Source organism: Zonotrichia leucophrys, chromosome 25 (assembly GCF_028769735.1).
Source record: "Zonotrichia leucophrys gambelii isolate GWCS_2022_RI chromosome 25, RI_Zleu_2.0, whole genome shotgun sequence".
Lineage (NCBI taxonomy): Eukaryota > Metazoa > Chordata > Aves > Passeriformes > Passerellidae > Zonotrichia > Zonotrichia leucophrys.
The window spans coordinates 2,968,769-2,993,563 of NC_088194.1; the positions used below are offsets into that span (position 1 = coordinate 2,968,769).

General features: G+C 61.8%; 1 protein-coding gene across 2 annotated transcripts; it reads right to left on the reverse strand.

Moving 5' to 3' along the window:
- Positions 1–379: 379 nt before the first annotated feature.
- NPR1 (natriuretic peptide receptor 1) lies at positions 380–24,618 on the reverse strand. 2 transcript variants are annotated; one of them, XM_064732780.1, is made up of 21 exons: positions 23,865–24,617; positions 18,765–18,964; positions 17,413–17,526; positions 16,281–16,416; positions 14,813–14,904; positions 14,587–14,722; positions 14,425–14,509; positions 14,228–14,348; positions 13,579–13,653; positions 12,505–12,582; positions 12,279–12,383; positions 11,627–11,698; positions 9,531–9,693; positions 9,286–9,441; positions 8,007–8,175; positions 6,966–7,112; positions 6,674–6,866; positions 4,355–4,529; positions 2,082–2,180; positions 1,386–1,477; positions 380–744 (listed from the first exon to the last, which is right to left on the reverse strand). In XM_064732780.1, exons 1-21 carry the CDS (start codon positions 24,562–24,564, stop codon positions 694–696), a joined length of 3,159 nt encoding a protein of 1,052 aa, XP_064588850.1. In that variant the 5' UTR covers positions 24,565–24,617; the 3' UTR covers positions 380–693. The 2 variants fall into 2 exon arrangements, with proteins under 2 accessions (XP_064588850.1, XP_064588851.1); XM_064732781.1 differs by lacking the exons at positions 380–744; positions 1,386–1,477; positions 2,082–2,180 and having other exon boundaries at positions 4,401–4,529; positions 9,286–9,343; positions 23,865–24,618.
- Between the last annotated feature and the right edge of the window lie 177 nt (positions 24,619–24,795).

Genomic DNA, 24,795 nt, shown 5'->3' on the forward strand with positions numbered 1-24,795 from the left:
AACCACCGGGAACCCCCGGGAAACGCACCGGGAGCCCACCGGGAACACCGAAATCACCGGGGAACCCCCTCGGGAACACCCCGGGAGCCCCAAAATCAACGGGAACCTTCCAGAATCCCCCTCCCCGGAACCCCTCGGGAACCCCGAAATCACCGGGAGCCCCCAAATCACCGGGAACCCACCGGGACCCTCAAAACCTCCCAGGAACCCCGAACCCACCAGAAACCCCCCCCCCCCGAGACCCCCAAGAACCGCCCCCAGGAACCCCAAAACCTCCCATGAACCCCCCGGGAACCTCCGGGAACCCCAAATTCACCGGGAACCCTCCCGGGACGCCGACCCCCCCAAAGGAGACCCCCGGGTGCTTCCACAGCAGCTTTATTGCAAACGGGACCCCCGATTTTGGGGGGCACCCCCGATTTTGGGGGGCACCCCCGGTTTTGGGGACACCCCCAGATTGGGGGGACACCCCCGGTGCCCCCTCAGGGTGTGCAGGGATTTTGGGGTGCCCCGCAGCCCCCGGTGCAGATTTCGGGGTGCAGATTTGGGGGTGACCCAGCCCCCGTTCCATGGTCCCCGGTGCAGGTTTTGGGGTGCAGGTTTTGGGGTGCAGGGATTTTAGCGTGACCCAGCCCCCGGTGCTGGTCCCGGTGCCGATTTCGGGGTGCCGATTTCGGGGTGCCGATTTCGGGGTCACCCCCCGCGCTCCCCCAGCAGCCAGTAGGTCCTGAGCTTGCCCTTGCCCTGGGGGGGGGGAACCCCGAGTTTGGGGGGGACCCCTGGGTTTGGGAGAACCCCAGAATTTGGGGGGGTGGGATTGGGGATCCGCTGGGATTTGGGGTGTGGGGGATTTGGGGGTATCCCGGGTTTGGGGGACCCCGGGGTTTGGGGTGAGTGATGGGGATTTGGGATTTGGGGGCCCCAGAAATTGGGGGGGGAGATTTGGGGGAGATTGAGGGGACCCCAAGGTTTGGGGAGGATTTGGGTTTTGGGGTGCGGGGGGGGATTTGGGGGGACCCCGGGGTTTGGGGTGGTTTTGGGGGTCTCAGGGCAGTTTTGGGGGGTTCAGGGCAGTTTTGGGGTTATCAGGGCAGTTTAGGGGGGTCTCAGGGAAGTTTTGGGGTTATCAGGGCAGTTCTGGGGGGGTATTGGGGCAGTCTGGGGTAGTTTTGGGGTGTCAGAGCAGTTTCGGGGGTATTGGGGCAGTTTTGGGGTCTCAGGGCAGTTTTGGGGGTATTGGGGCAGTTTTGGGGTCTCAGGGCAGTTTTTGGGGTCTCAGGGCTGTTTTGGGGGTATTGGGGCAGTTTTGGGGTATTGGGGCAGTTTTGGGGGGGTTTCAGGGCAGTTTTGGGGGTATTGGGGCAGTTTTGGGGTTCAGGCCTCACCTTCATCTCCACGTCCCCCCTGAGCTCCAGCTCGAAGCCCCCGAACTCCTCCAGCACGGCCTTGGTGACCCCCGAGATGTGGATCTTCAGGGCTGGGGGGGTGGCACCATCACTGTCCCCAAAGTGTCCCCAAGGTGACCCCACAGTGTCCCCAAGGTGTCCCCAGGGTGTCCCCAGAGTGTCCCCAAGGTGAGATGTGGATCTTCAGGGCTGGGGGATGGCACCCTCAGTGTCCCCAAGGTGTCCCAAAGATGTCTCCATGGTGTCCCCAGGTGTCCCCAATGTCCCCAGGTATCCCCGTGGTGTCCCCAGGTGTCCCCAGGTGTCCCCCATGGTGTCCCCATGGTGTCCCCAATGTCCCCAAGGTGTCCCCAGGTGTCCCGCCCCGCTCACCCTCCCCGTTGGACTCCATGTGTGACGCGGTGTTCACGGTGTCCCTGTGGTGTCCCCAATGTCCCCAAGGTGTCCCCAATGTCCCCAGGTGTCCCCATGGTGTCCCCAATGTCCCCAGGTGTCCTTACCCCGCTCACCCTCCCGTGGACTCCATGTGTGACACCGTGTTCACAGTGTCCCCATGTGTCCCCAAGGTGTCCCCAATGTCCCCATGGTGTCCCCAGGTGTCCCCAATGTCCCCATGGTGTCCCTGTGGTGTCCCCAATGTCCCCATGGTGTCCCCAGGTGTCCCCACCCGCTCACCCTCCCCGTTGGACTCCATGCGTGACGCCGTGTTCACGGTGTCCCCGAACAGGCAGTACCGCGGCATCTTCAGCCCCACCACGCCCGCGCACACCGGGCCTGGGGACACCTGGGCGTCACCGCTGGGGTGCCACTCCCGTCCCCATTCCCGTCCCCATTCCCATTCCCATTCCTGTCCCCATTCCCATTCCATTCCCGTCCCATCCCTTTTCCCATTCCTGTTCCCATTGCCATCTATTTCCCATTCCCATTCCCGTTCCCATTCCCGTTCCCATTCCCGTCCCCATTTCCCATTCCCATCCCTGTTCCTGTTCCCACCGGTGTGGATGCCGATGCGCAGCTCCATTTCCCATTCCCATTTCCCATTCCCATTTCCCATTCCCCTTCCCAATCCCATTCCCATTTCCCAATCCCATTCCCCTTCCCAATCCCATTTCCATTCCCAATCCCATTTCCCATTCCCATTTCTCCGTTCCCATCCCCATCCCCATTCCCACCAGTGTGGATACCAATGCCCATTCCTCATTCCCATTTCCCAGTTCCCATTCCCAATCCCATTCCCATTTCCCAATCCCATTTTTCCCATTGTTCCCGTTCATTCCCACCGGTGTGGATGCTCCAGGCGCTCCCGGCCAGTGCGATGCTTTCCCCGTTCCCATTCCCAATCCATTTTCCCAATCCCATTTTCCCTTCCCATTCCGTTATCCCACCGTTGAGCCTATGCCCGTTCCCGTCCCTGGGCATGTCGATGCTGATTCCCATTCCCCATTCCATTCCATCCCATTTTCCGTTCCCGTTCCATTTTCCCTGTTCCCATTTCCACCACGTGTGGATACCGATGCCCGTTCCCCGTTCCCTTTCCCATTCCCATCCCATTCCCATTTTTCCGTTCCCGTTCCCGTTTTCCCGTTTCCGTTCATCCCACCGGTGTGGATGCCAATGTGCATTCCATGCGCTCCCAGGGCTGGTTGGCCGGATGTCGATTGCCCATTCCCCCATTCCCCATTTCCCATTCCCATTTTCCCATTCCCGTTTTTCCCGTTGTTCCCGTTCATCCACCACGGTGTGGATGCCGATGCCCGTTCCCTCCATCCCATTCCCGTTCCCATTCCCGTTTTTCCCGTTGTTCCGTTCATCCCCACCGTGTGGATGCCAATGCCCATTCCCCCGTTCCCATCTCCCATTCCCAATCCCATTTTTCCCATTTTCATTCCCGTTGTTCCCGTTCATCCCCACCGGTGTGGATGCCGATGCCGTTCCCCGTTCCCATTCCCGTTCCCATTCCCGTTTCCGTTGTTCCGTTCATCCCACGGTGTGGGATACGATGCCCGTTCCCCGTTCCCATTCCCATTCCCATTCCCAATCCCATTTCTCCCATTCCCATTCCGTTGTTCCCGTTGTTCCCGTTCATCCCACCGGTGTGGATGCCGATGCCCATTCCCCGTTCCCATTCCCGTTCCCATTCCCAACCCATTTTTCCCGTTCCCATTCCCGTTCATCCCCACCGGTGTGGATGCCGATGGCAGCTCCAGCTGCTCCCGGGGCCGGTGGCGGATGCTGATGCCGTTCCCCATTCCCATTCCCATCCCATTTCTCCATCCCATTCCGTTTTTCCGTTGTCCGTTATCCCACCGTGTGGATGCCATCCCGTTCCATTCCATTTCCCATTTCTCCATTCCTCCGTTTTTCCCGTTATTCCCGTTCATCCCACCGGTGTGGATGCCGATGCCCTTCCCATTCCCATTCCAATCCCATTTTCCCGTTCCCACCCATTTTCCCGTTCGTTCCCGTTCATTCCCACCGGTGTGGATGCTCCAGGCGCTCCCGGGGCCGGTGGCGGATGCTGTTCCCCGTTCCCATTCCCATTCCCAATCCCATTCCCATTCCCGTTTTTCCCGTTGTTCCCGTTCATCCCCACCGGTGTGGATGCCGATGCCCGTTCCCCGTTCCCATTCCCGTTTTTCCCGTTGTTCCCGTTCATCCCCACCGGTGTGGATGCCGATGCCCGTTTCCCGTTCCCATTTCCCATTCCCATTCCATCCATTTTTCCCATTCCCATTCCCGTTTTTCCCGTTGTTCCGTTCCTCCCCACCGGTGTGGATGCCGATGCCCGTTCCCCGTTCCCATTCCCATTCCCATCTCCCTTTTTCCCCGTTGTTCCCGTTATCCCCGTGTGTGCTGCAGCCCCAGCCGGTGGGGATGCGATGCCCATTCCCCATTCCCATTCCCATTTCCTTCCCATTCCCACTCCCGTTGTTCCCGTTCATCCCCACCGGTGTGGATGCCGATGCGCAGCTCCAGCCGCTCCCGGGGCCGGTGGCGGATGCGGAACGAGCGCACGGCCTCCAGCAGCGCCAGCGCCATCCGCGCCACCTCCCGCGCGTGCAGCTTCCCGTTGCGCACCGGCAGCCCCGACACCACCATGTACGCGTCGCCGATGGTCTCCACCTGCGGCGGGATGAGCCACGGGAATACCGGGAATTCCATAGGGAACGGCCCCGGGAGTTCCGCGGGGAACAGGAAGGAACGGCACCGGGAATTCCACAGTTAACGGCCCCGGGATAGGAAAGACCAGTCCCGGTAATTTCGCGGGGAACGGCCCCGGGAATTCCGCTGGGAACAGGAGGGAACGGCCCCGGGAATTCCGCGGGGAACGGCCCCGGGAGTTCCGCGGGGAACAGGAAGGAACGGCACCGGGAATTCCACAGTTAACGGCCCCGGGATAGGAAAGATCAGTCCCGGGAATTTCGCGGGGAACGGCCCCGGGAATTCCGCGGGGAACAGGAGGGAACGGCACCGGGAATTCCACAGTTAACGGCCCCGGGATAGGAAAGACCAGTCCCGGTAATTTCGCCGGGAACGGCCCCGGGAATTCCGCGGGGAACAGGAGGGAACGGCACCGGGAATTCCACAGTTAACGGCCCCGGGATAGGAAAGATCAGTCCCGGTAATTTCACGGGGAACGGCCCCGGGAATTCCCCAGGGAACGGGCCCCGCAGGACAACGGGAACGGCCCCGGGGATTTCGTGGGGAACGGCCCCGCGGGAGAACAACGGGAATTCCAGGAATTCCACAGGGAACGGCCCCGAGAAGGGAGGGAACGGCCCCGGGAATTCCACAGGGAACGGCCCCCGCGGGACAACGGGAGAACAACGTGAATTCCTGGAATTCCGCAGGGAACGGCCCCGGGAATTTTGGGAATTCCACAGGAAACTGCCCCGGGAATTCCGCGGGGAAGGGACAACGGGACAAGCACTGGGAATCCCGGGAATTCCGCGGGGAACGGGAGGGACCAGCCCCAGGAATTCGGCGGGGAACGGCCCCGCAGGACAACGGGAATTCCGGAAATTCCACAGGGAACGGCCCCGGGGAAGGGAAGGGAAGGGAAGGGAAGGGAAGGGAAGGGAAGGGAAGGGAAGGGAAGGGAAGGGAAGGGAAGGGAAGGGAAGGGAAGGGAAGGGAAGGGAAGGGAAGGGAAGGGAAGGGAAGGGAAGGGAAGGGAAGGGAAGGGAAGGGAAGGGAAGGGAAGGGAAGGGAAGGGAAGGGAAGGAACGCTCTGTGAATTCTGCAGGGAACGGCCCCGCCGGGACAACGGGACAAGCGCCGCGAATACCGGGAATTCCACAGGGAACAGCCCCGGGAGGGGAGGGACCAGCCCCGGGAATTCCTCAGGGAATGATCCCAGGAAGGAAGGGACCAGCCCCAGGAATTCTGCACGTTGAGCGTGTTGAGTGTATCCCTACCTGTCCCTAAATGTCCCCAGGGTGTCCCCTCACCTTGTAGACACCAAAATTGCCGATGATGGCGTCAAAGTCATTGAGCATGGCCAATGTTGAGCATGTTGAGCATGTCCCTACCTGTCCCTAAGTGTCCCCAAGGTGTCCCCAAGGTGTCCCCTCACCTTGTAGACATCAAAGTTGTCAATGAGCAGATGAAGAGGTCGTTGAGCAGGTCCGTCCAACATGTCCCTACCTGTCCCCAAGGTGTCCCCAGGGTGTCCCCTCACCTTATAGACATCGAAGTTGTCAATGATGGCATCAAAGCAGGTGTAGAGCATGTCCAACACATCCCAGGTGTCCCTACCTGTCCCTACCTGTCCCCAGGGTGTCCCCTCACCTTGTAGACATCGAAGTTGTCGATGATGGCATCAAAGCAGGTGTAGACATCATTGAGCATGTCCAACACATCCCAGGTGTCCCTACCTGTCCCTAAATGTCCCCAGGGTGTCCCCAGGGTGTCCCCTCACCTTGTAGACACCAAAATTGCCGATGATGGCGTCAAAGTCATTGAGCATGGCCAATGTTGAGCGTGTTGAGCATGTCCCTACCTGTCCCTACCTGTCCCCAAGGTGTCCCCAAGGTGTCCCAAGGTGTCCCCTCACCTTGTAGACATCGAAGTTGTCGATGAGCAGGTGTAGAGGTCATTGAGCAGGTCCAACATGTCCCTACCTGTCCCCAAGGTGTCCCCAGGGTGTCCCCTCACCTTGTAGACATCGAAGTTGTCAATGATGGCATCAAAGCAGGTGTAGAGCAGGTCCAACACATCCCAGGTGTCCCTACCTGTCCCTAAATGTCCCCAGGGTGTCCCCTCACCTTGTAGACGTCGAAGTTGTCGATGATGGCATCAAAGCAGGTGTAGAGGTCGTTGAGCAGCGTCACCACCTGCATGGGCGTGCTCTGCGCCGAGAGCGCCGTGAAGCCCACGATGTCGCTGAAGTAGATGGTGACGCTGTCGAAGGCCTCGGCCTGCACCGTCTCGCCCCTCTTGAGCTGCTCCGCCACCGAGCTGGGGACAGCGGGGCTGGGTCAGGGCGGGCACCACCCTCTCAGAGCCACCCGGGACCCCCAGAGCCCCCCGGGACCCCCAGAGCCCCCCGGAGCTCACTGGGGCAGGATCTGGTAGAGCAGGGCCTCGGCCTTGCGCTTCTCCTCCAGGTAGGCCTGGGTGCGCTCCTCCACCAGCTCCTCCAGGTTGTTGGCGTACTGCTCCATGCGGGACAGCAGGTTGTCCAGGATGTTGGTGCTGCTCTCCCTGCGGGGACGGGGTCAGCTCGCACATGGGGACTCTTTTGGGGGTCATCTCCCACCCCTGGACCCTTTTCAGGGGTCACCTCCCACCCATGGACTCATTTCGGGGGTCACCTCCCGCCTCAAAATCCTCTCTGGATGTCATCCCTCATCTGGGGACTCTTTTTGGGGGTCACCTCCCACCCATGGACCATTTTAGGGTGTCACCTCACATCTGGGGACCTTTTTCAGGGGTCACCTCCCAGCTGGGGGATCTTTTTGGAGGTCATCTCCCACCCACAGACTCTTTTTGAAGGTTACCTCCCATCTAGGGACTCTTTTTGGGGGTCATCTTCCATCTCAGGACCCTTTTTGGGAGTCATCTCCCACCCATGGACCATTTTCAGGGGTCATCTCCCATCCATGGACTCTTTTCAGGGGTCACCTCCCACCTCAAAATCCTCTCTGGATGTCATCCCTCATCTCGGGATTCTTTTTGGAGGTCACCTCCCACCCAGGGACCCTCTCTGGATGTCACCCCTCATCTGGGGACCCTTTCTGATGGTCACCACCCACCCAGGAACCCTTTTTGGGGGTCACCCCTCACCCAGGGACCCTCTCTGGAGGCCACCCCTCAACTGGGGACTCTTCCTTGGGGTCACCACCTACTCAGGAACCCTCTCTGGATGCCACCCCTCATCTGAGGACCCTTTCTGATGGTCACCACCCACCCAGGAACCCTTTTTGGGGGTCACCCCTCACCCAGGGACCCTCTCTGGAGGCCACCCCTCAACTGGGGACTCTTCCTTGGGGTCACCACCTACTCAGGAACCCTCTCTGGATGCCACCCCTCATCTGAGGACCCTTTCTGATGGTCACCACCCACCCAGGGGCCCTCTCCAGGGGTCCCTGGTGGCACCTGTTGAACTTGCGGAGCTGGACGCGGATCTGGTTGAAGTCGGGGCGCTCCAGGACGTCCTCGGCCCAGCAGTGCTGCATCAGCTGCCCCAGCTCCTCCAGGTGGCACCCCACGTTGGCCGAGGGCCGGAAGCTCGGCCGCTCGCCGCTCTTCACCCGCTCGATGATCTCTGGGGGATCGGGGACCCGTCACCCACCGGGGCTCAACAGAGGGTCCAGGAACCCAAACGGGGGTCCAAGAACCCGTCTGAGGGTCCAAGAACCCATCTGAGGGTCCAAGAACCCGTCTGAGGGTCCAGGAACCCAAACGGGGGTCCAAGAACCCATCTGAGGGTCCAAGAACCCATCTGAGGGTCCAGGAACCTATTGGTCAATCCAGTAACTCATGAGAAAGTCCAAGAACCCATTCATGGGTTCAAGAACCCATTGGCCAGTCCAGTTACTCATCAGCAGGTCCTAGAACCCATCTGTGGGTCCAGGAGCCCTTCTGAGGATGCAAAATCCTATTGGCCAGTCCAGGAAGTCATCAGAAGGTCCAAGAACCCATCCATGGGTCCAAGAACCCGTTGGCCAGCCCAGTAACTCATCACCAGCTCCAAGAACCCATCAATGGTTCCAACCACCCATGAACACCTCCAAGATTGGATCAATCACCCAAGAACCCACCAATGGTTCCAACCCATCAATGGATCATCCAATGGATCATCCAAGAACCCATCAATGGATCATCCAAGAACCCATCAATGGATCAATGGATCACCCAAGAACCCATCCATGGTTCCAACCCATCAATGGATCATCCAAGAACCCATCAAAACATCCAAGACTGGATCAATGGATCACCCAAGAACCCACCAACGGTTCCAACCCATCAATGGATCACCCAAGAACCCATCCATGGTTCCAACATATCAAGAACACATCCAAGAATGGATCCATGGATTGTCCAAGAGCCATCAATGATTCCAAGCACCCATGAACGGATCAATGGACCACCCAAGAATGGATCAACTGATCATCCAAGAATGGATCAATGGATCACCCAAGAGCCCACCAACACTTCCAACCACCCACAAACACCTCCAAGAATGGATCAACAGTTCCAACCACCCACAAACACCTCCAAGAACCCACCAACACTTCCAACCACCCACAAACACCTCCAAGAATGGATCAACAGTTCCAACCACCCACAAACACCTCCAGACCCCACCATCCTCTCCGGCCACCCCTCTGGGTGTCCCCAGAGTGTCCCCTGAGCGTCCCCTGTCCCCGCCGACCTTTGGGGCTGAGCTCCACGCCCTCCACGTAGAAGACGCCGCAGCGCAGCGCGATCTCCTGCAGGATGATGCCGAAGCTGTAGACGTCGCCTTTCTGCGTGCCCCGCGCCGGCGGCTCCTCCATGCGCAGCAGCTCCGGCGCCGTCCACAGCTTCTCTGCGGCACGGGGACCCCGTCAGGGACACTCCGGGGACACTTTGGGGACGTTTTTTGGGGGGTTGGGGACGCGTTTTTTGGGGCCTCACTGGCGAAGAGCGCGTGGGTGTCGCCGTCGCCGTCGGGGCACGCGCGGAAGCTCTCCAGGCCGTAGTCGGTGATCTTGAGCACGAAGCGCGAGTCCACCACGCAGTTGGAGGACTTGAGGTTGCCGTGGGACACGATGACGCCGCTGTGCAGGAACTGCATCCCCTAAAAGGGCACGGGGGCGTCGGGGGAGAGATGTGGGGTGGGGGATTTCTATGGGATGGGGAGAGATGTGGGGTTTCTATCGGATGGGGACCCCTGTGGGATGGGTGACTCTATGGGATGTGGGATTTCTATGGGATGGGGGATGTCCATAGGGTGAGGCATTCTATGGGATGGGGGTTCCTGTGGGGATGTGGGATTTCTGTGGGATGGGGGATGTCCATAGGGTGAGGCATTCTAGGGGATGGGGACCCTTTTGGGATGGGGAAATCTGTGGGATTTCTACAGGATGGATGGATGTCCATAGGGTGAGGCATTCTATGGGATGGGGAAATCGGTGGGATTTTACAGGATGGATGGAGGACCCCTGTAGGACACAGGATTCCTGTGGGATAGGGGATTCCTGTGGGGTGGGAGAGATCCGTGGGGTGGGGGATTTCTATGGGATGGGGGATGTCCATAGGGTGGGGCATTCTATGGGATGGGGGTTCCTGTGGGGATGTGGGGTTTCTATGGGATGGGGACCCTTTTGGGATGGGGAAATCTGTGGGATTTCTACAGGATGGAGGGAGGACCCCTGTAGGACACAGGATTCCTATGGGATAGGGGATTCCTGTGGGGTGGGAGAGATCCGTGGGGTGGGAGAGATCCGTGGGTGGGGATTTCTATGGGATGGGGGTCCTGTGGGGATGTGGGATTTCTATGGGATGGGGACCCGTTTGGGATGGGGAAATCTGTGGGATTTCTACAGGATGGATGGAGGACCCCTGTAGGACACAGGATTCCTGTGGGGTGGGAGAGATCCGTGGGGTGGGGGATGTCTATAGGGTGGGGCATTCTATGGGATGGGGGTTCCTGTGGGGATGTGGGGTTTCTATGGGATGGGGACCCGTTTGGGATGGGGAAATCTGTGGGATTTCTACAGGATGAGGACCCCTGTGGGATGGAGGACCCCTGTAGGACACAGGATTCCTATGGATGGGGATGGGGAGATCTGTGGGGTGGGGGATTCCTGTGGGGTGGGGGATTTCTATGGGATGGGGGATCCTTGTGGGGAGGGGATTCCTATGGGGTGGAGGAGACCTCTGGGGTGGGGGGGGAAGATCTGTGGGATGGGGGGTGCCCATAGGATGGGGGTCCTCTTGGGTGGGGGATTCCTGTGGGATGGGGGATTTCTATGGGGTGAAGGATTCCTGTGGGGTGAGGACCCCTGTGGAATAGGGGATTTCTATGGGATGGGGGATTCCTTGGGATGGGACCCTGTGGAATAGGGGATTTCTATGGGATGGGGGATTCCTGTGGGATTGGGGACCCCTGTGGAATAGGGGATTTCTATGGGATGGGGGTTCCTGTGGGGTGGGGACCCCTGTAGGATGGGGGATCCCTGTGGAATGGGGGGGATTTCTGTGGGATGGGGGACACTCATGGGATGGGGACCCCTTTGGGGTGGGGGATTTCTGGATTTCTATGGGATGGGGGATGCCCTTTGGGATGGGGGATTTCTATGGGACAGGGGAGATCTGTGGGATATGGGATCCCTGTGAGATGGGGATTTCTATGGGATGGGGGATTTCTATGGGATGGGGATTCTTATGGGGTGGAGGAGACCTCTGGGGTGGGGGGGAAGATCTGTGGATATGGGATTCTGTGGGTGGGGTTCCTATGGGATGGGGATTTCTCTAGGGTGGAGGATTCCTGTGGATGGGGACACCCACAATCTGTGGGATGTGAGATTTCTATGGAATGGGGGGATTTCTATGGGATGGGGGATTCCTATGGGATTGGGACCCCTGTGGAATAGGGGATTTCTATGGGATGGGGGTTCCTGTGGGGTGGGGACCCCTGTAGGATGGGGGATCCCTGTGGAATGGGGGGGATTTCTATGGGATGGGGGGATTCTGTGTCATGGGGGGACCCCCGGGACCGTCCCCGGTACCTTGACGATGTCGTTGGTGAGGGAGTAGCGGAACATCCAGTCCAGGGTGATGCTCTCGTTCTCCAGGATGTCCTGGGGACGGGATGGGGGGTGAGGGCAGGGATCGGGACGGGCTCCCGGTGCTCTCCCGGTCCCATCCCGGTCCCGTCACAGCCCCAGAGGCTCCCGGTGCCGGTCCTGGAGCATCCCCGGAAGCTCCGTGCTCCCCGGTCCTGATGCAGCCGCAGAGACTCCCGTCCCATCCGGTCCTGATGCAGCCCCAGAGACTCCCGGTCCCATCCCGGTCCCGTCACAGCCCCAGAGGCTCCCGGTGCCGGTCCTGGAGCATCCCCGGAAGCTCCCGGTGCCCCCCCGGTGCCGGAGCAGCCCGGGAGGCTCCCAGTCCCATCCCAGTCCTGTCCCGGTCCCATCCCGGTGCATCCCCGGAGGCTCCCGGTGCCGGAGCAGCCCGGAGGCTCCCAATCCCATCCCAGTCCTGTCCCGGTCCCATCCTGGTGCCCTCGCAGTCCCGGTGCATCCCCGGAAGCTCCCGGTGCCCCCCCGGTGCCGGAGCAGCCCGGGAGGCTCCCAGTCCCATCCCAGTCCTGTCCCGGTCCCATCCCGGTGCATCCCCGGAGGCTCCCGGTGCCGTTCCCGGTGCCGTTCCCGGTACCTGCAGGCTGCCCCGCGGGCAGTACTCGGTGAGGATGCAGATGTTGGGCGGGTCGGTGCAGGCGCCGATGAACCGCGTCAGGTGCTCGTTCTGCACGTCCCGCATCTACCGGGGACACCGGGGACACCGGGCACGGGTGGGTGGGGGGGTCCCCCCGCCGTGTGTCCTCCCTGCCGGTGGTGCCCGGTGTCACATCCCGGTGTCCCCCCCCGCGGTTTTCACGTACGTGTTTGAGCTCGAACAGCACCTTGCGGGTCAGCTCGATGCGTTTGCGGTTCACGTGCTTGACGGCCACCAGGTTACCCTGCGGGGACACCGGGGTGGGGACACGGTGGGGACACGGTGGGGACACAGTGGGGACACCGGGGGTGGTGACACGGTGACACCGGGGTGGTGACACGGTGGGGACACCGGGATGGGGACACAGTGACACCGGGATGGGGACACGGTGACACCGGGGGTGGTGACACGGTGACACAGTGGGGACACGGTAACACCAGGATGGGGACACGGTGACACCGGGATGGGGACACGGTGACACCGGGGTGGGGACACGGTGGGGACACCGGGATGGGGACACGGTGGGGACACAGTGACACAGTGGGGACACAGTGGGGACACAGTGGGACACGGTGACACCGGGATGGGGACACGGTGGGGACACCGGGATGGGGACACGGTGGGGACACGATGGGGACACAGTGGGGACACGGTGACACCGGGGGGTGACACAGTGGGGACACCGGGGTGGGGACACGGTGGGGACACGGTGGGGACACAGTGGGGACACCGGGGGTGGTGACACGGTGACACAGTGGGGACACGGTGACACCGGGATGGGGACACGGTGGGGACACCGGGATGGGGACACGGTGACACCGGGGTGGTGACACGGTGGGGACACCGGGATGGGGACACGGTGACACCGGGATGGGGACACAGTGACACCGGGGGTGGTGACACGGTGACACAGTGGGGACACGGTGACACCGGGATGGGGACACGGTGACACCGGGGGTGGGGACACAGTGGGGACACCGGGATGGGGACACAGTGACACAGTGGGGACACGGTGACACCGGGGTGGGGACACGGTGACACCGGGGGTGGTGACACGGTGACACCGGGATGGGGACACAGTGGGGACACAGTGGGGACACAGTGGGGACACGGTCACACCGGGGGTGGGACACCGGGGGTGGTGACACGGTGACACCGGGGGTGGTGACACGGTGACACCGGGGTGGTGACACGGTGGTGACGCCGTGGGAGGGGTCCCGATGCTGTCCCCTCCCCGTACCTTGTAGTAGGCGGTCTTGGCGTACACCTGGAGCTGCCCCTCGGCCGTGAGCAGCGAGCCGTAGTTGGAGCCTCGCTGTGCCCGGGGTGGGTGCGGGGTGAGAACGGGAACCGACCCCGAACCGCCCAGAGAGAGACCCGGAGGGGCTGGGGGGGGCCCGGTCCCCAAAACCCCCGGTCCCCAAAACCCCCGGTCCCGGGGCTGTGGGGCGACCCCGGTCCCCGTTCTTACCCCGGTCCCGTTTCCCCGGTTCCCCCGGTCCCGTTCCCCACCAGGGACAGGGTCAGTTTGCTGCCCCGGTTCCCCTGGTCCCGGTTCCCCCCGTTATCCCCCCGTTATCCCTCCGTTATCCCCCCGGTTTCCCCAGTTCCCCACCAGTGACAGCGTCAGTTTGCTGCCCCGGTTTCCCCGGTCCGGTTCCCCCCGTTATCCCCCCGTTATCTCCCCGGTTTCCCCGGTCCGGTTCCCCCCGTTATCCCCCCGTTATCTCCCCGGTTTCCCCGGTCCGGGTTCCCCCGGTTCCCCCCGTTATCTCCCCGGTTTCCCCGGTCCGGTTTCCCCGTTATCCCCCCCGTTATCCCCCGGTTTCCCCGGTCCGGGTTCCCCCGGTTCCCCCCGTTATCCCCCCGTTATCTCCCCGGTTCCCCACCAGCGACAGCGTCATCCTGCTGCCCGCGCTCCTCAGGTGTTTCTCCAGGCTGCTCATCTGCAGATCCTCCCAGCGCACCCTCCACAGCTCCGCCGCCAGCTCCTTCTCCAGCTGCAGCTTCCTGCACCCATTGGGGGCTCCGTGAGACCCCTCCCCACACCCCCAAACCCCCCCGGACCCCCCGGACCCCCCCAAACCTGCAGATGAAGAAGGAGGTGACGGTGATGGCCATGAGCATCAGGCTCACCACCAGCGACAGCACCTCCAGCGTGGACAGCGAGGCTGCGGGGACAGGAGGGGACAATCAGGACCCGATCTGGGGGTCGGGCGGGGGTCTCGGGGCTGGGACCCCCCCTCACCTTTGCGGCAGCGCGGGTCGGTGCCCTCGAAGCCGCAGGGAGGGACATCGGCGGGCACCGAGCTGCCCGGCCAGTGGAAATCCCTGCCCGGCACCATCTGGATCTCCTTGGTGGTGCCGTTGTAGTTGGCCACGATCTGTGGGGTGCGGGGGGTGGGGAGTGGGTGGGGGGAAGCCCCCAGACCCATCCCCCGGTCAGGACACCCCCCGTGGGTCTGGGGGCTCACCTGGAACTCGCCCAGCTCGGGGTCCATGTCCCACAGGGAGTAATCGCTCTCGCGGTCGCCCTGCTCGTCGATCTTCAGGAAGCCGGTGACGCCTGGGGAGGGGGCGTGGGGGGCTCAAAAAGGGGGGTCTGAGCCCCAAAATCTCACCTGGGAGTGGGGCTGGGAGGTGACACCTGGGAGGGGGCGTGGGGGGCTCAAAAAGGGGGGTCTGAGCCCCAAAATCTCACCTGGGAGTGGGGCTGGGCAGGTGGCACCTGGGGAGGGGGCGTCAGGGGCTTGGGGGGGCTTTAAAGGGGGGCTCTGAGCCCCAAAATCCCCAAAATATCACCTGGGAGTGGGGCTTGGGGGGCTCTGAGCCCCAAAATCTCACCTGGGATGGGGATGGGCAGGTGACACCTGGGGAGGGGGCGTCAGGGGCTTGGGGGGGGGGGGGCTTTGATCCCCAAAATATCACCCTGGGGAGGGTGAGGGGCTGGGGGGCCCTCCGGGGGGCTCTGATCCCCAAAATCCCCCTGGGAGTGGGGCTTGGGGGGGTCCGAGCCCCAAAATCTCACCTGGGATTGGGGCTGGGTGGGTGACACCTGGGGAGGGGGCGTCAGGGGCTTGGGGGGACTCAAAGGGGGGGTTCAGTCCCCAAAATCTCACCTGGGAATGGGCTGGGTGGGTGACACCTGGGGAGGGACGTGGGGGGCTTGGGGGGGCTCAAAGGGGGGGTTCAGTCCCTGAAATCTCACCTGGGAATGGGGCTGGGTGGGTGACACCTGGGGAGGGGCGTGGGGGGATTGAGGGCTCAAAACGGGGTCCAAGCCCCAAAATCTCACCTGGGATTGGGGCTGGGTGGGTGACACCTGGGGAGGGGGCGTGGGGGGATTGGGGGACTCAAAACGGGGGTCCAAGCCCAAAATCTCACCTGGGAGTGGGGCTGGGGGGGGATCCCAGTCCCCAAAATCTCTGTCCTGGGAGGGGGACAGGGCTGGGGACAAGGACAGGATGGGGAGGGGTCCGGGGAGGGTCCGGGTGGGTCCCGATGGGTTCGGGAAGGATCGGGAAGGATCGGGAAGGTTCGGGAGGGATCGGGAGGGATCGGGGAAGGTTCGGGAGGGATCGGGAGGGTCCGGGAAGGATCGGGAAGGTCGGGAATGTCCGGGAGGGATCGGGAAGGTTCGGGAGGATCGGGAAGGATCGGAGGGATCGGGAAGGTCCGGGAGGGATCGGGAATGTCCGGGAGGATCGGGAATGTCCGGGAGGGATCGGGAAGATTCGGGAGGGATCGGGGAAGGTTCGGGAGGGATCGGGGAAGGTTCGGGAATGTCCGGGTGGGACCGGGAGGGTCCCGATGGGTTCAGGAAGGTTCGGGAGGGTCCGGGAAGGTTCGGGAGGGACCGGGAAGGTCCGAGCAGGTCCGGGAGGGTCCTGATGGGTTCAGGAAGGTTCGGGAAGGTTCGGGAGGGTCCAGGTCGGGTCTCACCGTAGAAGGTTCGGTTCCACATCTGGCGGGTGACGGCCGAGGCGTCGCTGACGGAGCCGCCGCGCTCCAGGGTCTCGTTGAGCGCCTGGGCCCAGAGCAGCACCCCGTCATGGAAGGCGGCGGCGATGACATTCATCTGGGGACAGGGAATTCATGTGGGGACAGGGAATTCATCTGGGGACAGGGAATTCATCTGGGGACATGAAAATCGTCTGGGGACACCAAATTCATCTGGACATGAAATTCATGTGGGGACAGGGAATTCATGTGGGGACAGGGAATTCATGGATTCATCTGGGGACAGGGAATTCATCTGGACAGGGAATTCATCTGGGGACACGGTGACAGCTCGAGGGGACAGGGCACAGCCGGGGGTCCCCATCCCCAGACCCATCCTGTGTTCCCCTGATAGCTCCAGATTGATGCTGTGTCCCCCTGGTGTCCCCTCCCAGTGTCCCCTCAGTGTCCCCAATGTCCCCTCAGTGTCCCCAATGTCCCTTCAGTGTCCCCATTGTCCCCAATGTCCCCTCAGTGTCCCTGCTGTCCCCTCAGTGTCCCCTCAGTGTCCCCAATGTCCCCATTGTCCCCTCAGTGTCCCTCAGTGTCCCAATGTCCCTCAGTGTCCCCATATCCCCATAGTCCCAATGTCCCCTCAGTGTCCCCAATGTCCCCATTGTCCCCTCAGTGTCCCCTCAGTGTCCCCAATGTCCCCATTGTCCCCATTGTCCCCTCAGTGTCCCCAATGTCCCCAATATCCCCAATGTCCCCAATGTCCCCTCAGTGTCCCATTGTCCCCAATGTCCCCTCAGTGTCCCCTCAGTGTCCCCTCAGTGTCCCCAATGTCCCCTCAGTGTCCCATTGTCCCCAATGTCCCCTCAGTGTCCCCATTGTCCCTCATGTCCCCATTGTCCCCAATGTCCCCTCAGTGTCCCATTGTCCCCTCAGTGTCCCCTCTGTCCCTCACCAGCCCGTCCTGCAGGGAGCTGTTGAATCTCTCCCTGTGGCCAATGTCCCCTCAGTGTCCCCATTGTCCCCAATGTCCCCTCAGTGTCCCCATTGTCCCCAATGTCCCCATTGTCCCCAATGTCCCCATTGTCCCCTCAGTGTCCCCAATGTCCCCAGTGTCCCTCACCAGCCCGTCCTGCAGGGAGCTGTTGAATCTCTCCCGGGCCTCCCGGTGCAGCCTCTGCAGGAACGGTCGGTACTCGGCGTTCTGCGGCTCCGCGTACGTGATGATGGTCACGGCCTGGGGACACACGGGGACGGGGCTGGGCACACCTGGGGGTGCCCCGTGCCCACCTGGGGGTGCCCTGTGCCCACCTGGGGGTGTCCCGTGCCCACCTGGGGGTGCCCCGTGCCCACCTAGAACCATCTGTGCCCACCTGGAACCATCTGTGCCCACCTGGAACCATCTGTGCCCACCTAGGTGTGTCCCTGCTCACTTGGCCGTGCCCCTGCCCATCTAGTTATGTCCCTGTGCCCACCTGGCTGCATCCCCCGTGCCCACCTGGGCAGGCCGTGCTCACCTCTGACTGTCGCCGTGCCCACCTGGCCGTGCCCCCTGCCCACCTGGACATTTCCTGCCCACCTGGGTGTATCCACGTGCCCACCTCTCCCTGCCCACCTGGCCATGCCCCCTGCCCACCTGGGGCCATCTCTGCCCACCAGGAACCATCTGTGCCCACCTGGCCATGCCCCCGTGCTCACCTGTCCATGTCCCTGCCCTCCTGGGCATTTCCCTGCTCACCTGGGGCCATCAGTGCCCACCTGGATGCCCTCCCTGTGCCCACCCGGGGGTGTCCCTGTGCCCACCTGTGTGTGTGTCCCTGCCCCCCTGGGCATTCCCCTGCCCACCTGTCCGTGCCCCTCCGCTCACCTGTCCATGTCCCCGCCCACCTGGCTATGCCCCCATGCCCACCTGGCCGTGCCCCCGTGCTCACCTGGGCATGTCCCTGCCCTCCTGGGCATTTCCCTGCTCACCTGGGGCCGTCAGTGCCCACCTGGCTGTGTCCCTGTGCCCACCCGGGGGTGTCCCTGTGCCCACCTGGGCATTTCACTGCCCACCTGAGGACATCTGTGCCCACCTGTGTGTGTCCCTTCCCCTGGGCATTCCCCTGCCCACCTGTCCGCGCCCCTCCACTCTCCTGTCCATGTCCCGCCCACCTGGCTATGCCCCCCGCTCACCTGGGCATTTCCCTGCCCACCTGGCTATGCCCCCATGCCCACCTCTCTGTGCCCCCCGCTCACCTGGGCATTTCCCTGCCCGCCTGGCTATGCCCCCATGCCCACCTGTCCGTACCCCCGCTCACCTGGGCATTTCCCTGCCCACCTGGCTATGCCCCCATGCCCACCTGTCCGTGCCCCCCGCTCACCTGGGCATTCCCCTGCCCACCTGGCTATGCCCCCATGCCCACCTGTCCGTGCCCCCCGCTCACCTGGGCATTTCCCTGCCCGCCCGTCGCTGTGGGTGCCCCCGGTGCTCACCTGGAAGGCTCGGCGGGCTCGGGCATCGTCGCTGTCCCCGCGTTTCCAGGGCCGTTGCGGTTCGGGGAAGCCGCGGCCCTGCAGGCTCGCCCCGAAGGTGTCGATGTAGAAAAAGGCGAAATCGCCGCCCGTGAGCCCCGCGCGCTCCGCCTGCAGCAGCAGCGCCCGCAGCGTGTCCGGGGCGCAGCAAATGTACACCACTGTGGGGGGGGGATGGCGCTGAGACCCCCACCCAAATACAGCCCCGAGACCCCCACCCAAATACAGCACCGAGACCCCCACCCAAATCCCGGGTTATTGGGGGACACAGCCCCGGCTGCAGCAGCAGCGCCCGCAGCGTGTCCAGGGCAGCACAGGTACACAACTGGGAAAAGGGGGATGGCGCTGAGACCCCCACCCAAATACAGCAAAGAGACCCCCACCCAAATACAGCAAAGAGACCCCCACCCAAATACAGCACCGAGACCCCCACCCAAATCCCGGGTTATTGGGGGACACAGCCCCGAGACCCCCACCCAAATCCCGGGTTATTGGGGGACACAGCCCCGAGACCCCCACCCAAATACAGCAAAGAGACCCCCACTCAAATCCTGGGGTGCCGGGTTATTGGGGGACACAGCCCCGGCTGCAGCAGCAGCGCCCGCAGCGTGTCCGGGGCGCAGCAAATGTACACCAATGTGGGGGGGGATGGCGCTGAGACCCCCACCCAAATACAGCAAAGAGACCCCCACCCAAATCCCGGGTTATTGGGGGACACAGCCCCGGCTGCAGCAGCAGCTCCCGCAGCGTGTCCGGGGCAGCACAGGTACACAACTGGGAAAAGGGGGATGGCACCGAGACCCCCACCCAAATCCCCGGGGTGCCGGGTTATTGGGGGACACAGCCCCGAGACCCCCACCCAAATCCTGGGGGTCCCTGGTTATTGAGGGACACAGCCCCGAGACCCCCACCCAAATACAGCAAAGAGACCCCCACCCAAATACAGCAAAGAGACCCCCACCCAAATCCCCGGGGTCCCGGGTTATTGGGGGACACAGCCCCGAGACCCCCACCCAAATCCCGGGTTATTGGGGGACACAGCCCCGAGACCCCCTGGGAACACCCCTGGAGACCCCAGCCCCAATCCCGGGGGTCTCTGGTTATTGTGTGACACAGCCCCAAGACCCCATGGGAGACCCCAGCCCCAGTTTTGGGGGTCTCTCATTATTGTGTGACAGCCCCGAGACCCCCACCCAAATCATGGAGTTCCAGGTCAATGGGGGGACACAGCCCCGAGACCCCATGGGAGACCCCAGCCCCAATCCCGGGGGTCTCTGGTTATTGTGTGACACAGCCCCGAGACCCCATGGGAGACCCCAGCCCCAATCCCGGGGGTCTCTGGTTATTGTGTGACACAGCCCCAAGACCCCATGGGAGACCCCAGCCCCACATCCTGGGGGTCCCTGATTGCTGTGTGACACAGCCCCGAGACCCCCACCCAAATCCCGGCGGTCCCGGTGTGGGGGTCCCGCCCCCCGCGCCCTGCCCGGCGCTGGCCCGGGCGCAGCCCCGGTGCCGTTTCCTGTTTTCCCGACTCCGTTTCCTCCTCGCCGCGGCCCTGACGGATTCCCGGCGGCTCCGTGACCCCGGGGGCCCCTCCGGCCGTGGCCGCCCCGGGGGAGCCGAAATTCACCCGCGGGACCGAGCCCGCACCGACAAACCCCGGGATCCCGGTGCCCCCCGGTGCCTCCCGGTGCTTTCCCGGGATCCCGGTGCCCCCCGGTGCCCCCCGGTGAAACCCGGGGTTCCCGGGGCCTCCCTGGGGTTCCCGGTGCCCCTCGGTGTTCCCGGTGCCCCTCGGTGTTCCCGGTGCTCCCCGGTGAAACCCGGGGTTCCCGGGGCCTCCCTGGGGTTCCCGGTGCCCTCGGGGTTGGTGACAACGCCCGGAGATTTGGGGGGGACACCGGGGTGGGTGGGGCAGGGGCGGTGTTGGGGGGTGGGATATGGGGGCAAGGCTGGGGGGGGCTGTGGGCAGGCGTGGACAGCCATGAAAAACCATAAAAAACCGTGAAAAAACCATGAAAAAACCATGAAAAAAACCATGAAAAAACCATAAAAAAACCATGAAAAAACCATGAAAAAAACCATGAAAAAAACCATGAAAAAAAACATGAAAAAAACCATGAAAAAACCATGAAAAAACCATGAAAAACCATAAAAAACCATGAAAAAACCATAAAAAACCATAAAAAACCATGAAAAAACCATAAAAAAAAACCATGAAAAAACCATAAAAAACCATGAAAAACCATGAAAAAAACCATGAAAAACCATAAAAAACCATAAAAAACCATAAAAAGACCATGAAAAAATCATGAAAAAAACCATGAAAAAACCCATGAAAAACCATGAAAAAAACATAAAAAAACCATAAAAAAAAACCATAAAAAAACCATAAAAAACCATGAAAAAACCATGAAAAAACCATGAAAAAACCATGAAAAAAACCATAAAAAAAAAAGAAAAAGCCATAAAAAACCATGAAAAAAACCATGAAAAAACCATGAAAAAAACCATGAAAAAAAAAATGAAAAAACCATAAAAAACCATAAAAAACCCATGAACAGCCATGGACATCCATGTGCTGCCATGAACAACTGTGAACAACCATGAACAGGCATGAAAAACCATGAACAGCTGTGAACAATCACGGACAACCACGTACAGGCATGAACAATCATGAACAACCGTGAACAGCCATGAACAAGTATGTACAGGCATGAACAACCCTGTACAGCCATGAACAAGCATGTACAGGCATGAACAGCCATGGACTACCACGTTCAGGCATGAACAACCGGGAACAACCATGAACAGCCATGAACAGCCATGAAGAACTCTGAACAAACATGTACAGCCATGAACAACCATGAACAACCCTGTACAGCCATGAACAACCGTGAGCAGCTGTGAACAGGCATGAACAGCCATGAATAACCATGAACAACCGTGTACAACCATGAACAAACATGTACAGCCATGAACAACCATGAACAACCCTGTACAGCCATGAACAACCGTGTGCTACCAGGCACGACTGTGAACAACCACGAACAGGCATGAACAGCCATGAACAACCATGTGCTACCATGAACAACCATGTACAACCATGAACAGCCGTGAACAACTGTGGACAGCCATGTACAGGCGTGAACAGCCATGTGCTACCATGAACAACTGTGTACAGGTATGAAAAAGCTTAAACAACCATGAGCAGCCATGAGCAGCCATGTACAGGCATGAACAACCATGAACAACTGTGAACAGCCATGTACAGGCATGAACAACCAGGAACGACCATGAACAACTGTGAACAGCCATGAACAACCGTGAACAGGCATGAACAGGCATGAACAACAGTGTGTTACCATGAGCAACTGTGAACAACCATGAACGGCCATGAACAACTGTGTATAGCCATGAACAGCCATGTACAGGCATGTACAGCCATGTACAGCCGTGCACAATCATGAACAGCCATGAACAGCCATGAACAGCCATGAACAGCCATGAACAGCCATGTAAAACCATGTACAACCGTGCACAATCATGAACAGCCATGTAAAACCATGAACAGCCATGTAAAACATGAACAGCCATGAACAGCCATGAACAGCCATGAAATCCCCGTGCAGAGCTCAGCACAGCCCTGTCTGCCCACGGAAACCTCGGCACAGCCGTGAATAACCCTGAAATCCAACCAGGCACAGCTGGGCACAGCTGCAAACGCCCCCATACAGCTGTGCCCAGCTGTGCCCAGCTGTGCCAGCCAGCCACGAACCCACAAACCCCCCTGTGAGGCCGGGCACAGGCGGGCACAGCCGGGCACAGCCGGGGCCGGCTGTTGTGAACACCCCTGTAAAGTTGGGCACAGCCATGTATGGCCATGAACAACAACACCCCGGGCACAGCACGGCGTGCCAAGGCTGGCACAGCCACGGGCACCGGTGTGGGGCTGGGCACTGCCCTATGGGGCTGGGTACACCCCAATGGGGCTGGGCACTGCCCAGTGGGGCTGGGTACACCCCAGTGGGGCCGGCACGTAGGCACGGCTCTGTGTGGGGCTGGGCATCCCTATGGGGCTGGGTACACCTTCCCACTCAGTGGGGCTGGGTACTCCTCTATGGGACCGTTCCCTCCTCTATGGGGCCGTGCCCACCCCAGTGGGGCCGTTCCCTCCTCTATGGGGCTCTGAACTCCTCTATGGGGCCGTTCCCTCCTCTATGGGGCCGTTCATCCTATATGGGCCGTGCACCCTCTATGGGGCTGTGACTCCTATATGGGCCTGTTACCCTGTTGGGACCGTTCCCTCCTCTATGGGGCCGCCCCCCTGTAGGGGCTCTGCCACTCCCATGGGGCCGTTCCCTCCTCTATGGGCTCTGAACTCCTCTAGGGGCCGTTTCCCTCCTTATAGGGCCGTTCCCTCCTCTATGGGGCCGCACATCCGTGTAGGGCTCTGTACTCCTCTATGGGACCGTTCCCCCCTCTATGGGGCCGTGCCCTCCTCTATGGGGCCGGACACTCCTCTATGGGGCCGGTCACCCCTCTATGGGCCGTTCCCTCTCTCTATAGGGCCGCACATCCTGTATGGGCTCGTACTCCTTATGGGGCCGTTCCTCCCTCTATGGGGCCGTGCCCTCCTCTATGGGGCCGGACACTCCTCTTGGGGCGTGCACTCCTTTAGGGCCTGAACTCCTCTATGGGGCCGTCCCTCTTTAGGGCCGTGAACTCCTCTATGGGGCCGTTCTCCCTCTATGGGGCCTTTCCCTCATGAGGCTCCCCTCTATGGGGCCGTCCATCCCTATGGGGCCGTTCCTCTCTATGGGGCTCTGAACTCCTCTATGGGGCCTTCCCTCCTCTTGGGGCCGTGCACTCCTCTATGGGCGTTCCTCTCTGGAACCTTCCCTCTTGGGGCCGTTCCCTCCTCTATGGGGACCTGACTCCTCTATGGGGCCGTTCCTCCCTCTATGGGGCCGTGCCCCCCCAGCGCCGCCGCACCCGCCCCGTGCCCCCCGTGCCCATGCCCATCCCCGCCCGCCCCACGGCGCTGCCCGCACTCACCGCGCCCCTTCGCCTTGATCTCGTGGATGATGAAGGAGAAGTTGCCGCCGTCGCGGAACACCACGTCCATGACCGTCAGGTTGCGCACGGTGGGCAGCTGCACGTACAGACCCTCGGCGGCGAAATAATAGGGCCGGTCCCCGGCGGGCTCGTCCGAGTACACGAGCAGCGCCCGCCGCGTCCAGTTGAAGCGCCGGTGCAGCCGCACGCCCAGCTCGCCCAGTTTGCGGTGGCTCGGACCGGCGCGGGTGGTCAGACGGAACTCCTCGCTCTTGTCGTCGAACCCGTGAGCCTCGGCCCCCGCCGTGAGCAGCGGCAGCTGCCAGTGCCCGGTGAAGCGAGCCACGGGAGCGGCGGAGTAGACGCAGCCCGGCCCGAGGAAGGCGGCGGGGCGGTGGGCGAGCCACAGGTCCACGGCCACGAGCGGCGCGGCCATTTCGGAGCAGACCCCGTGGCGGTCCTCGCTGTCGCCGAACACCCAGCGCACGGTGAAACCGGGCAGCAGATCGCGGCGGGCATTGACGGCGGCGGCGGCCAGGCTGACGGCGGGACCCACGCGCGGCCAAGCCCACGGGTAGGTGAGGTTGCGGCGGGGCAGGACCACGGCGAGGGTCAGCGGGAGCGCCGGGGCCGCCGTGGTGGCCGCCGCCGCTACCGGGGCCAGCAGCGGGGCCAGCAGCGGGGCCAGCACGGCCAGCATCGCCCACGGAGCGAGAGTGGCGGCGTTCGCGACCCCCCCGCGGCGGGGCTGAGCCCTGGCTCGCCGCCCCCACTGGTGACACAAAGGGCTGTTATCATTAACTCCTTCCTGCCCGTGCCACCCCCCCCCCGTCCGAGCGGCATTCCAGCCGGGATCGGGGGTGGGGGGGTGGGGACATGGGGACATTGCCACCCGTGGGGTGTGGAGGGATTTGTCCCGCTCCGGTCTCAC

What these genes read in the sequence shown, in the direction of transcription:
- NPR1 (XM_064732780.1), bottom strand. Translation starts at nt 24,564, where the DNA reads ATGCTGGCCGTGCTGGCCCCGCTGCTGGCCCCGCTGCTGGCCCCGGTA. An exon ending in CCAAGACCGCCTACTACAAG is followed by an intron (nt 12,583 to 13,578) that starts GTACGGGGAGGG and finishes GTGTCCCCGCAG; the next exon opens with GGTAACCTGGTGGCCGTCAA. An exon ending in TGCTGTTCGAGCTCAAACAC is followed by an intron (nt 12,384 to 12,504) that starts GTACGTGAAAAC and finishes TGTCCCCGGTAG; the next exon opens with ATGCGGGACGTGCAGAACGA.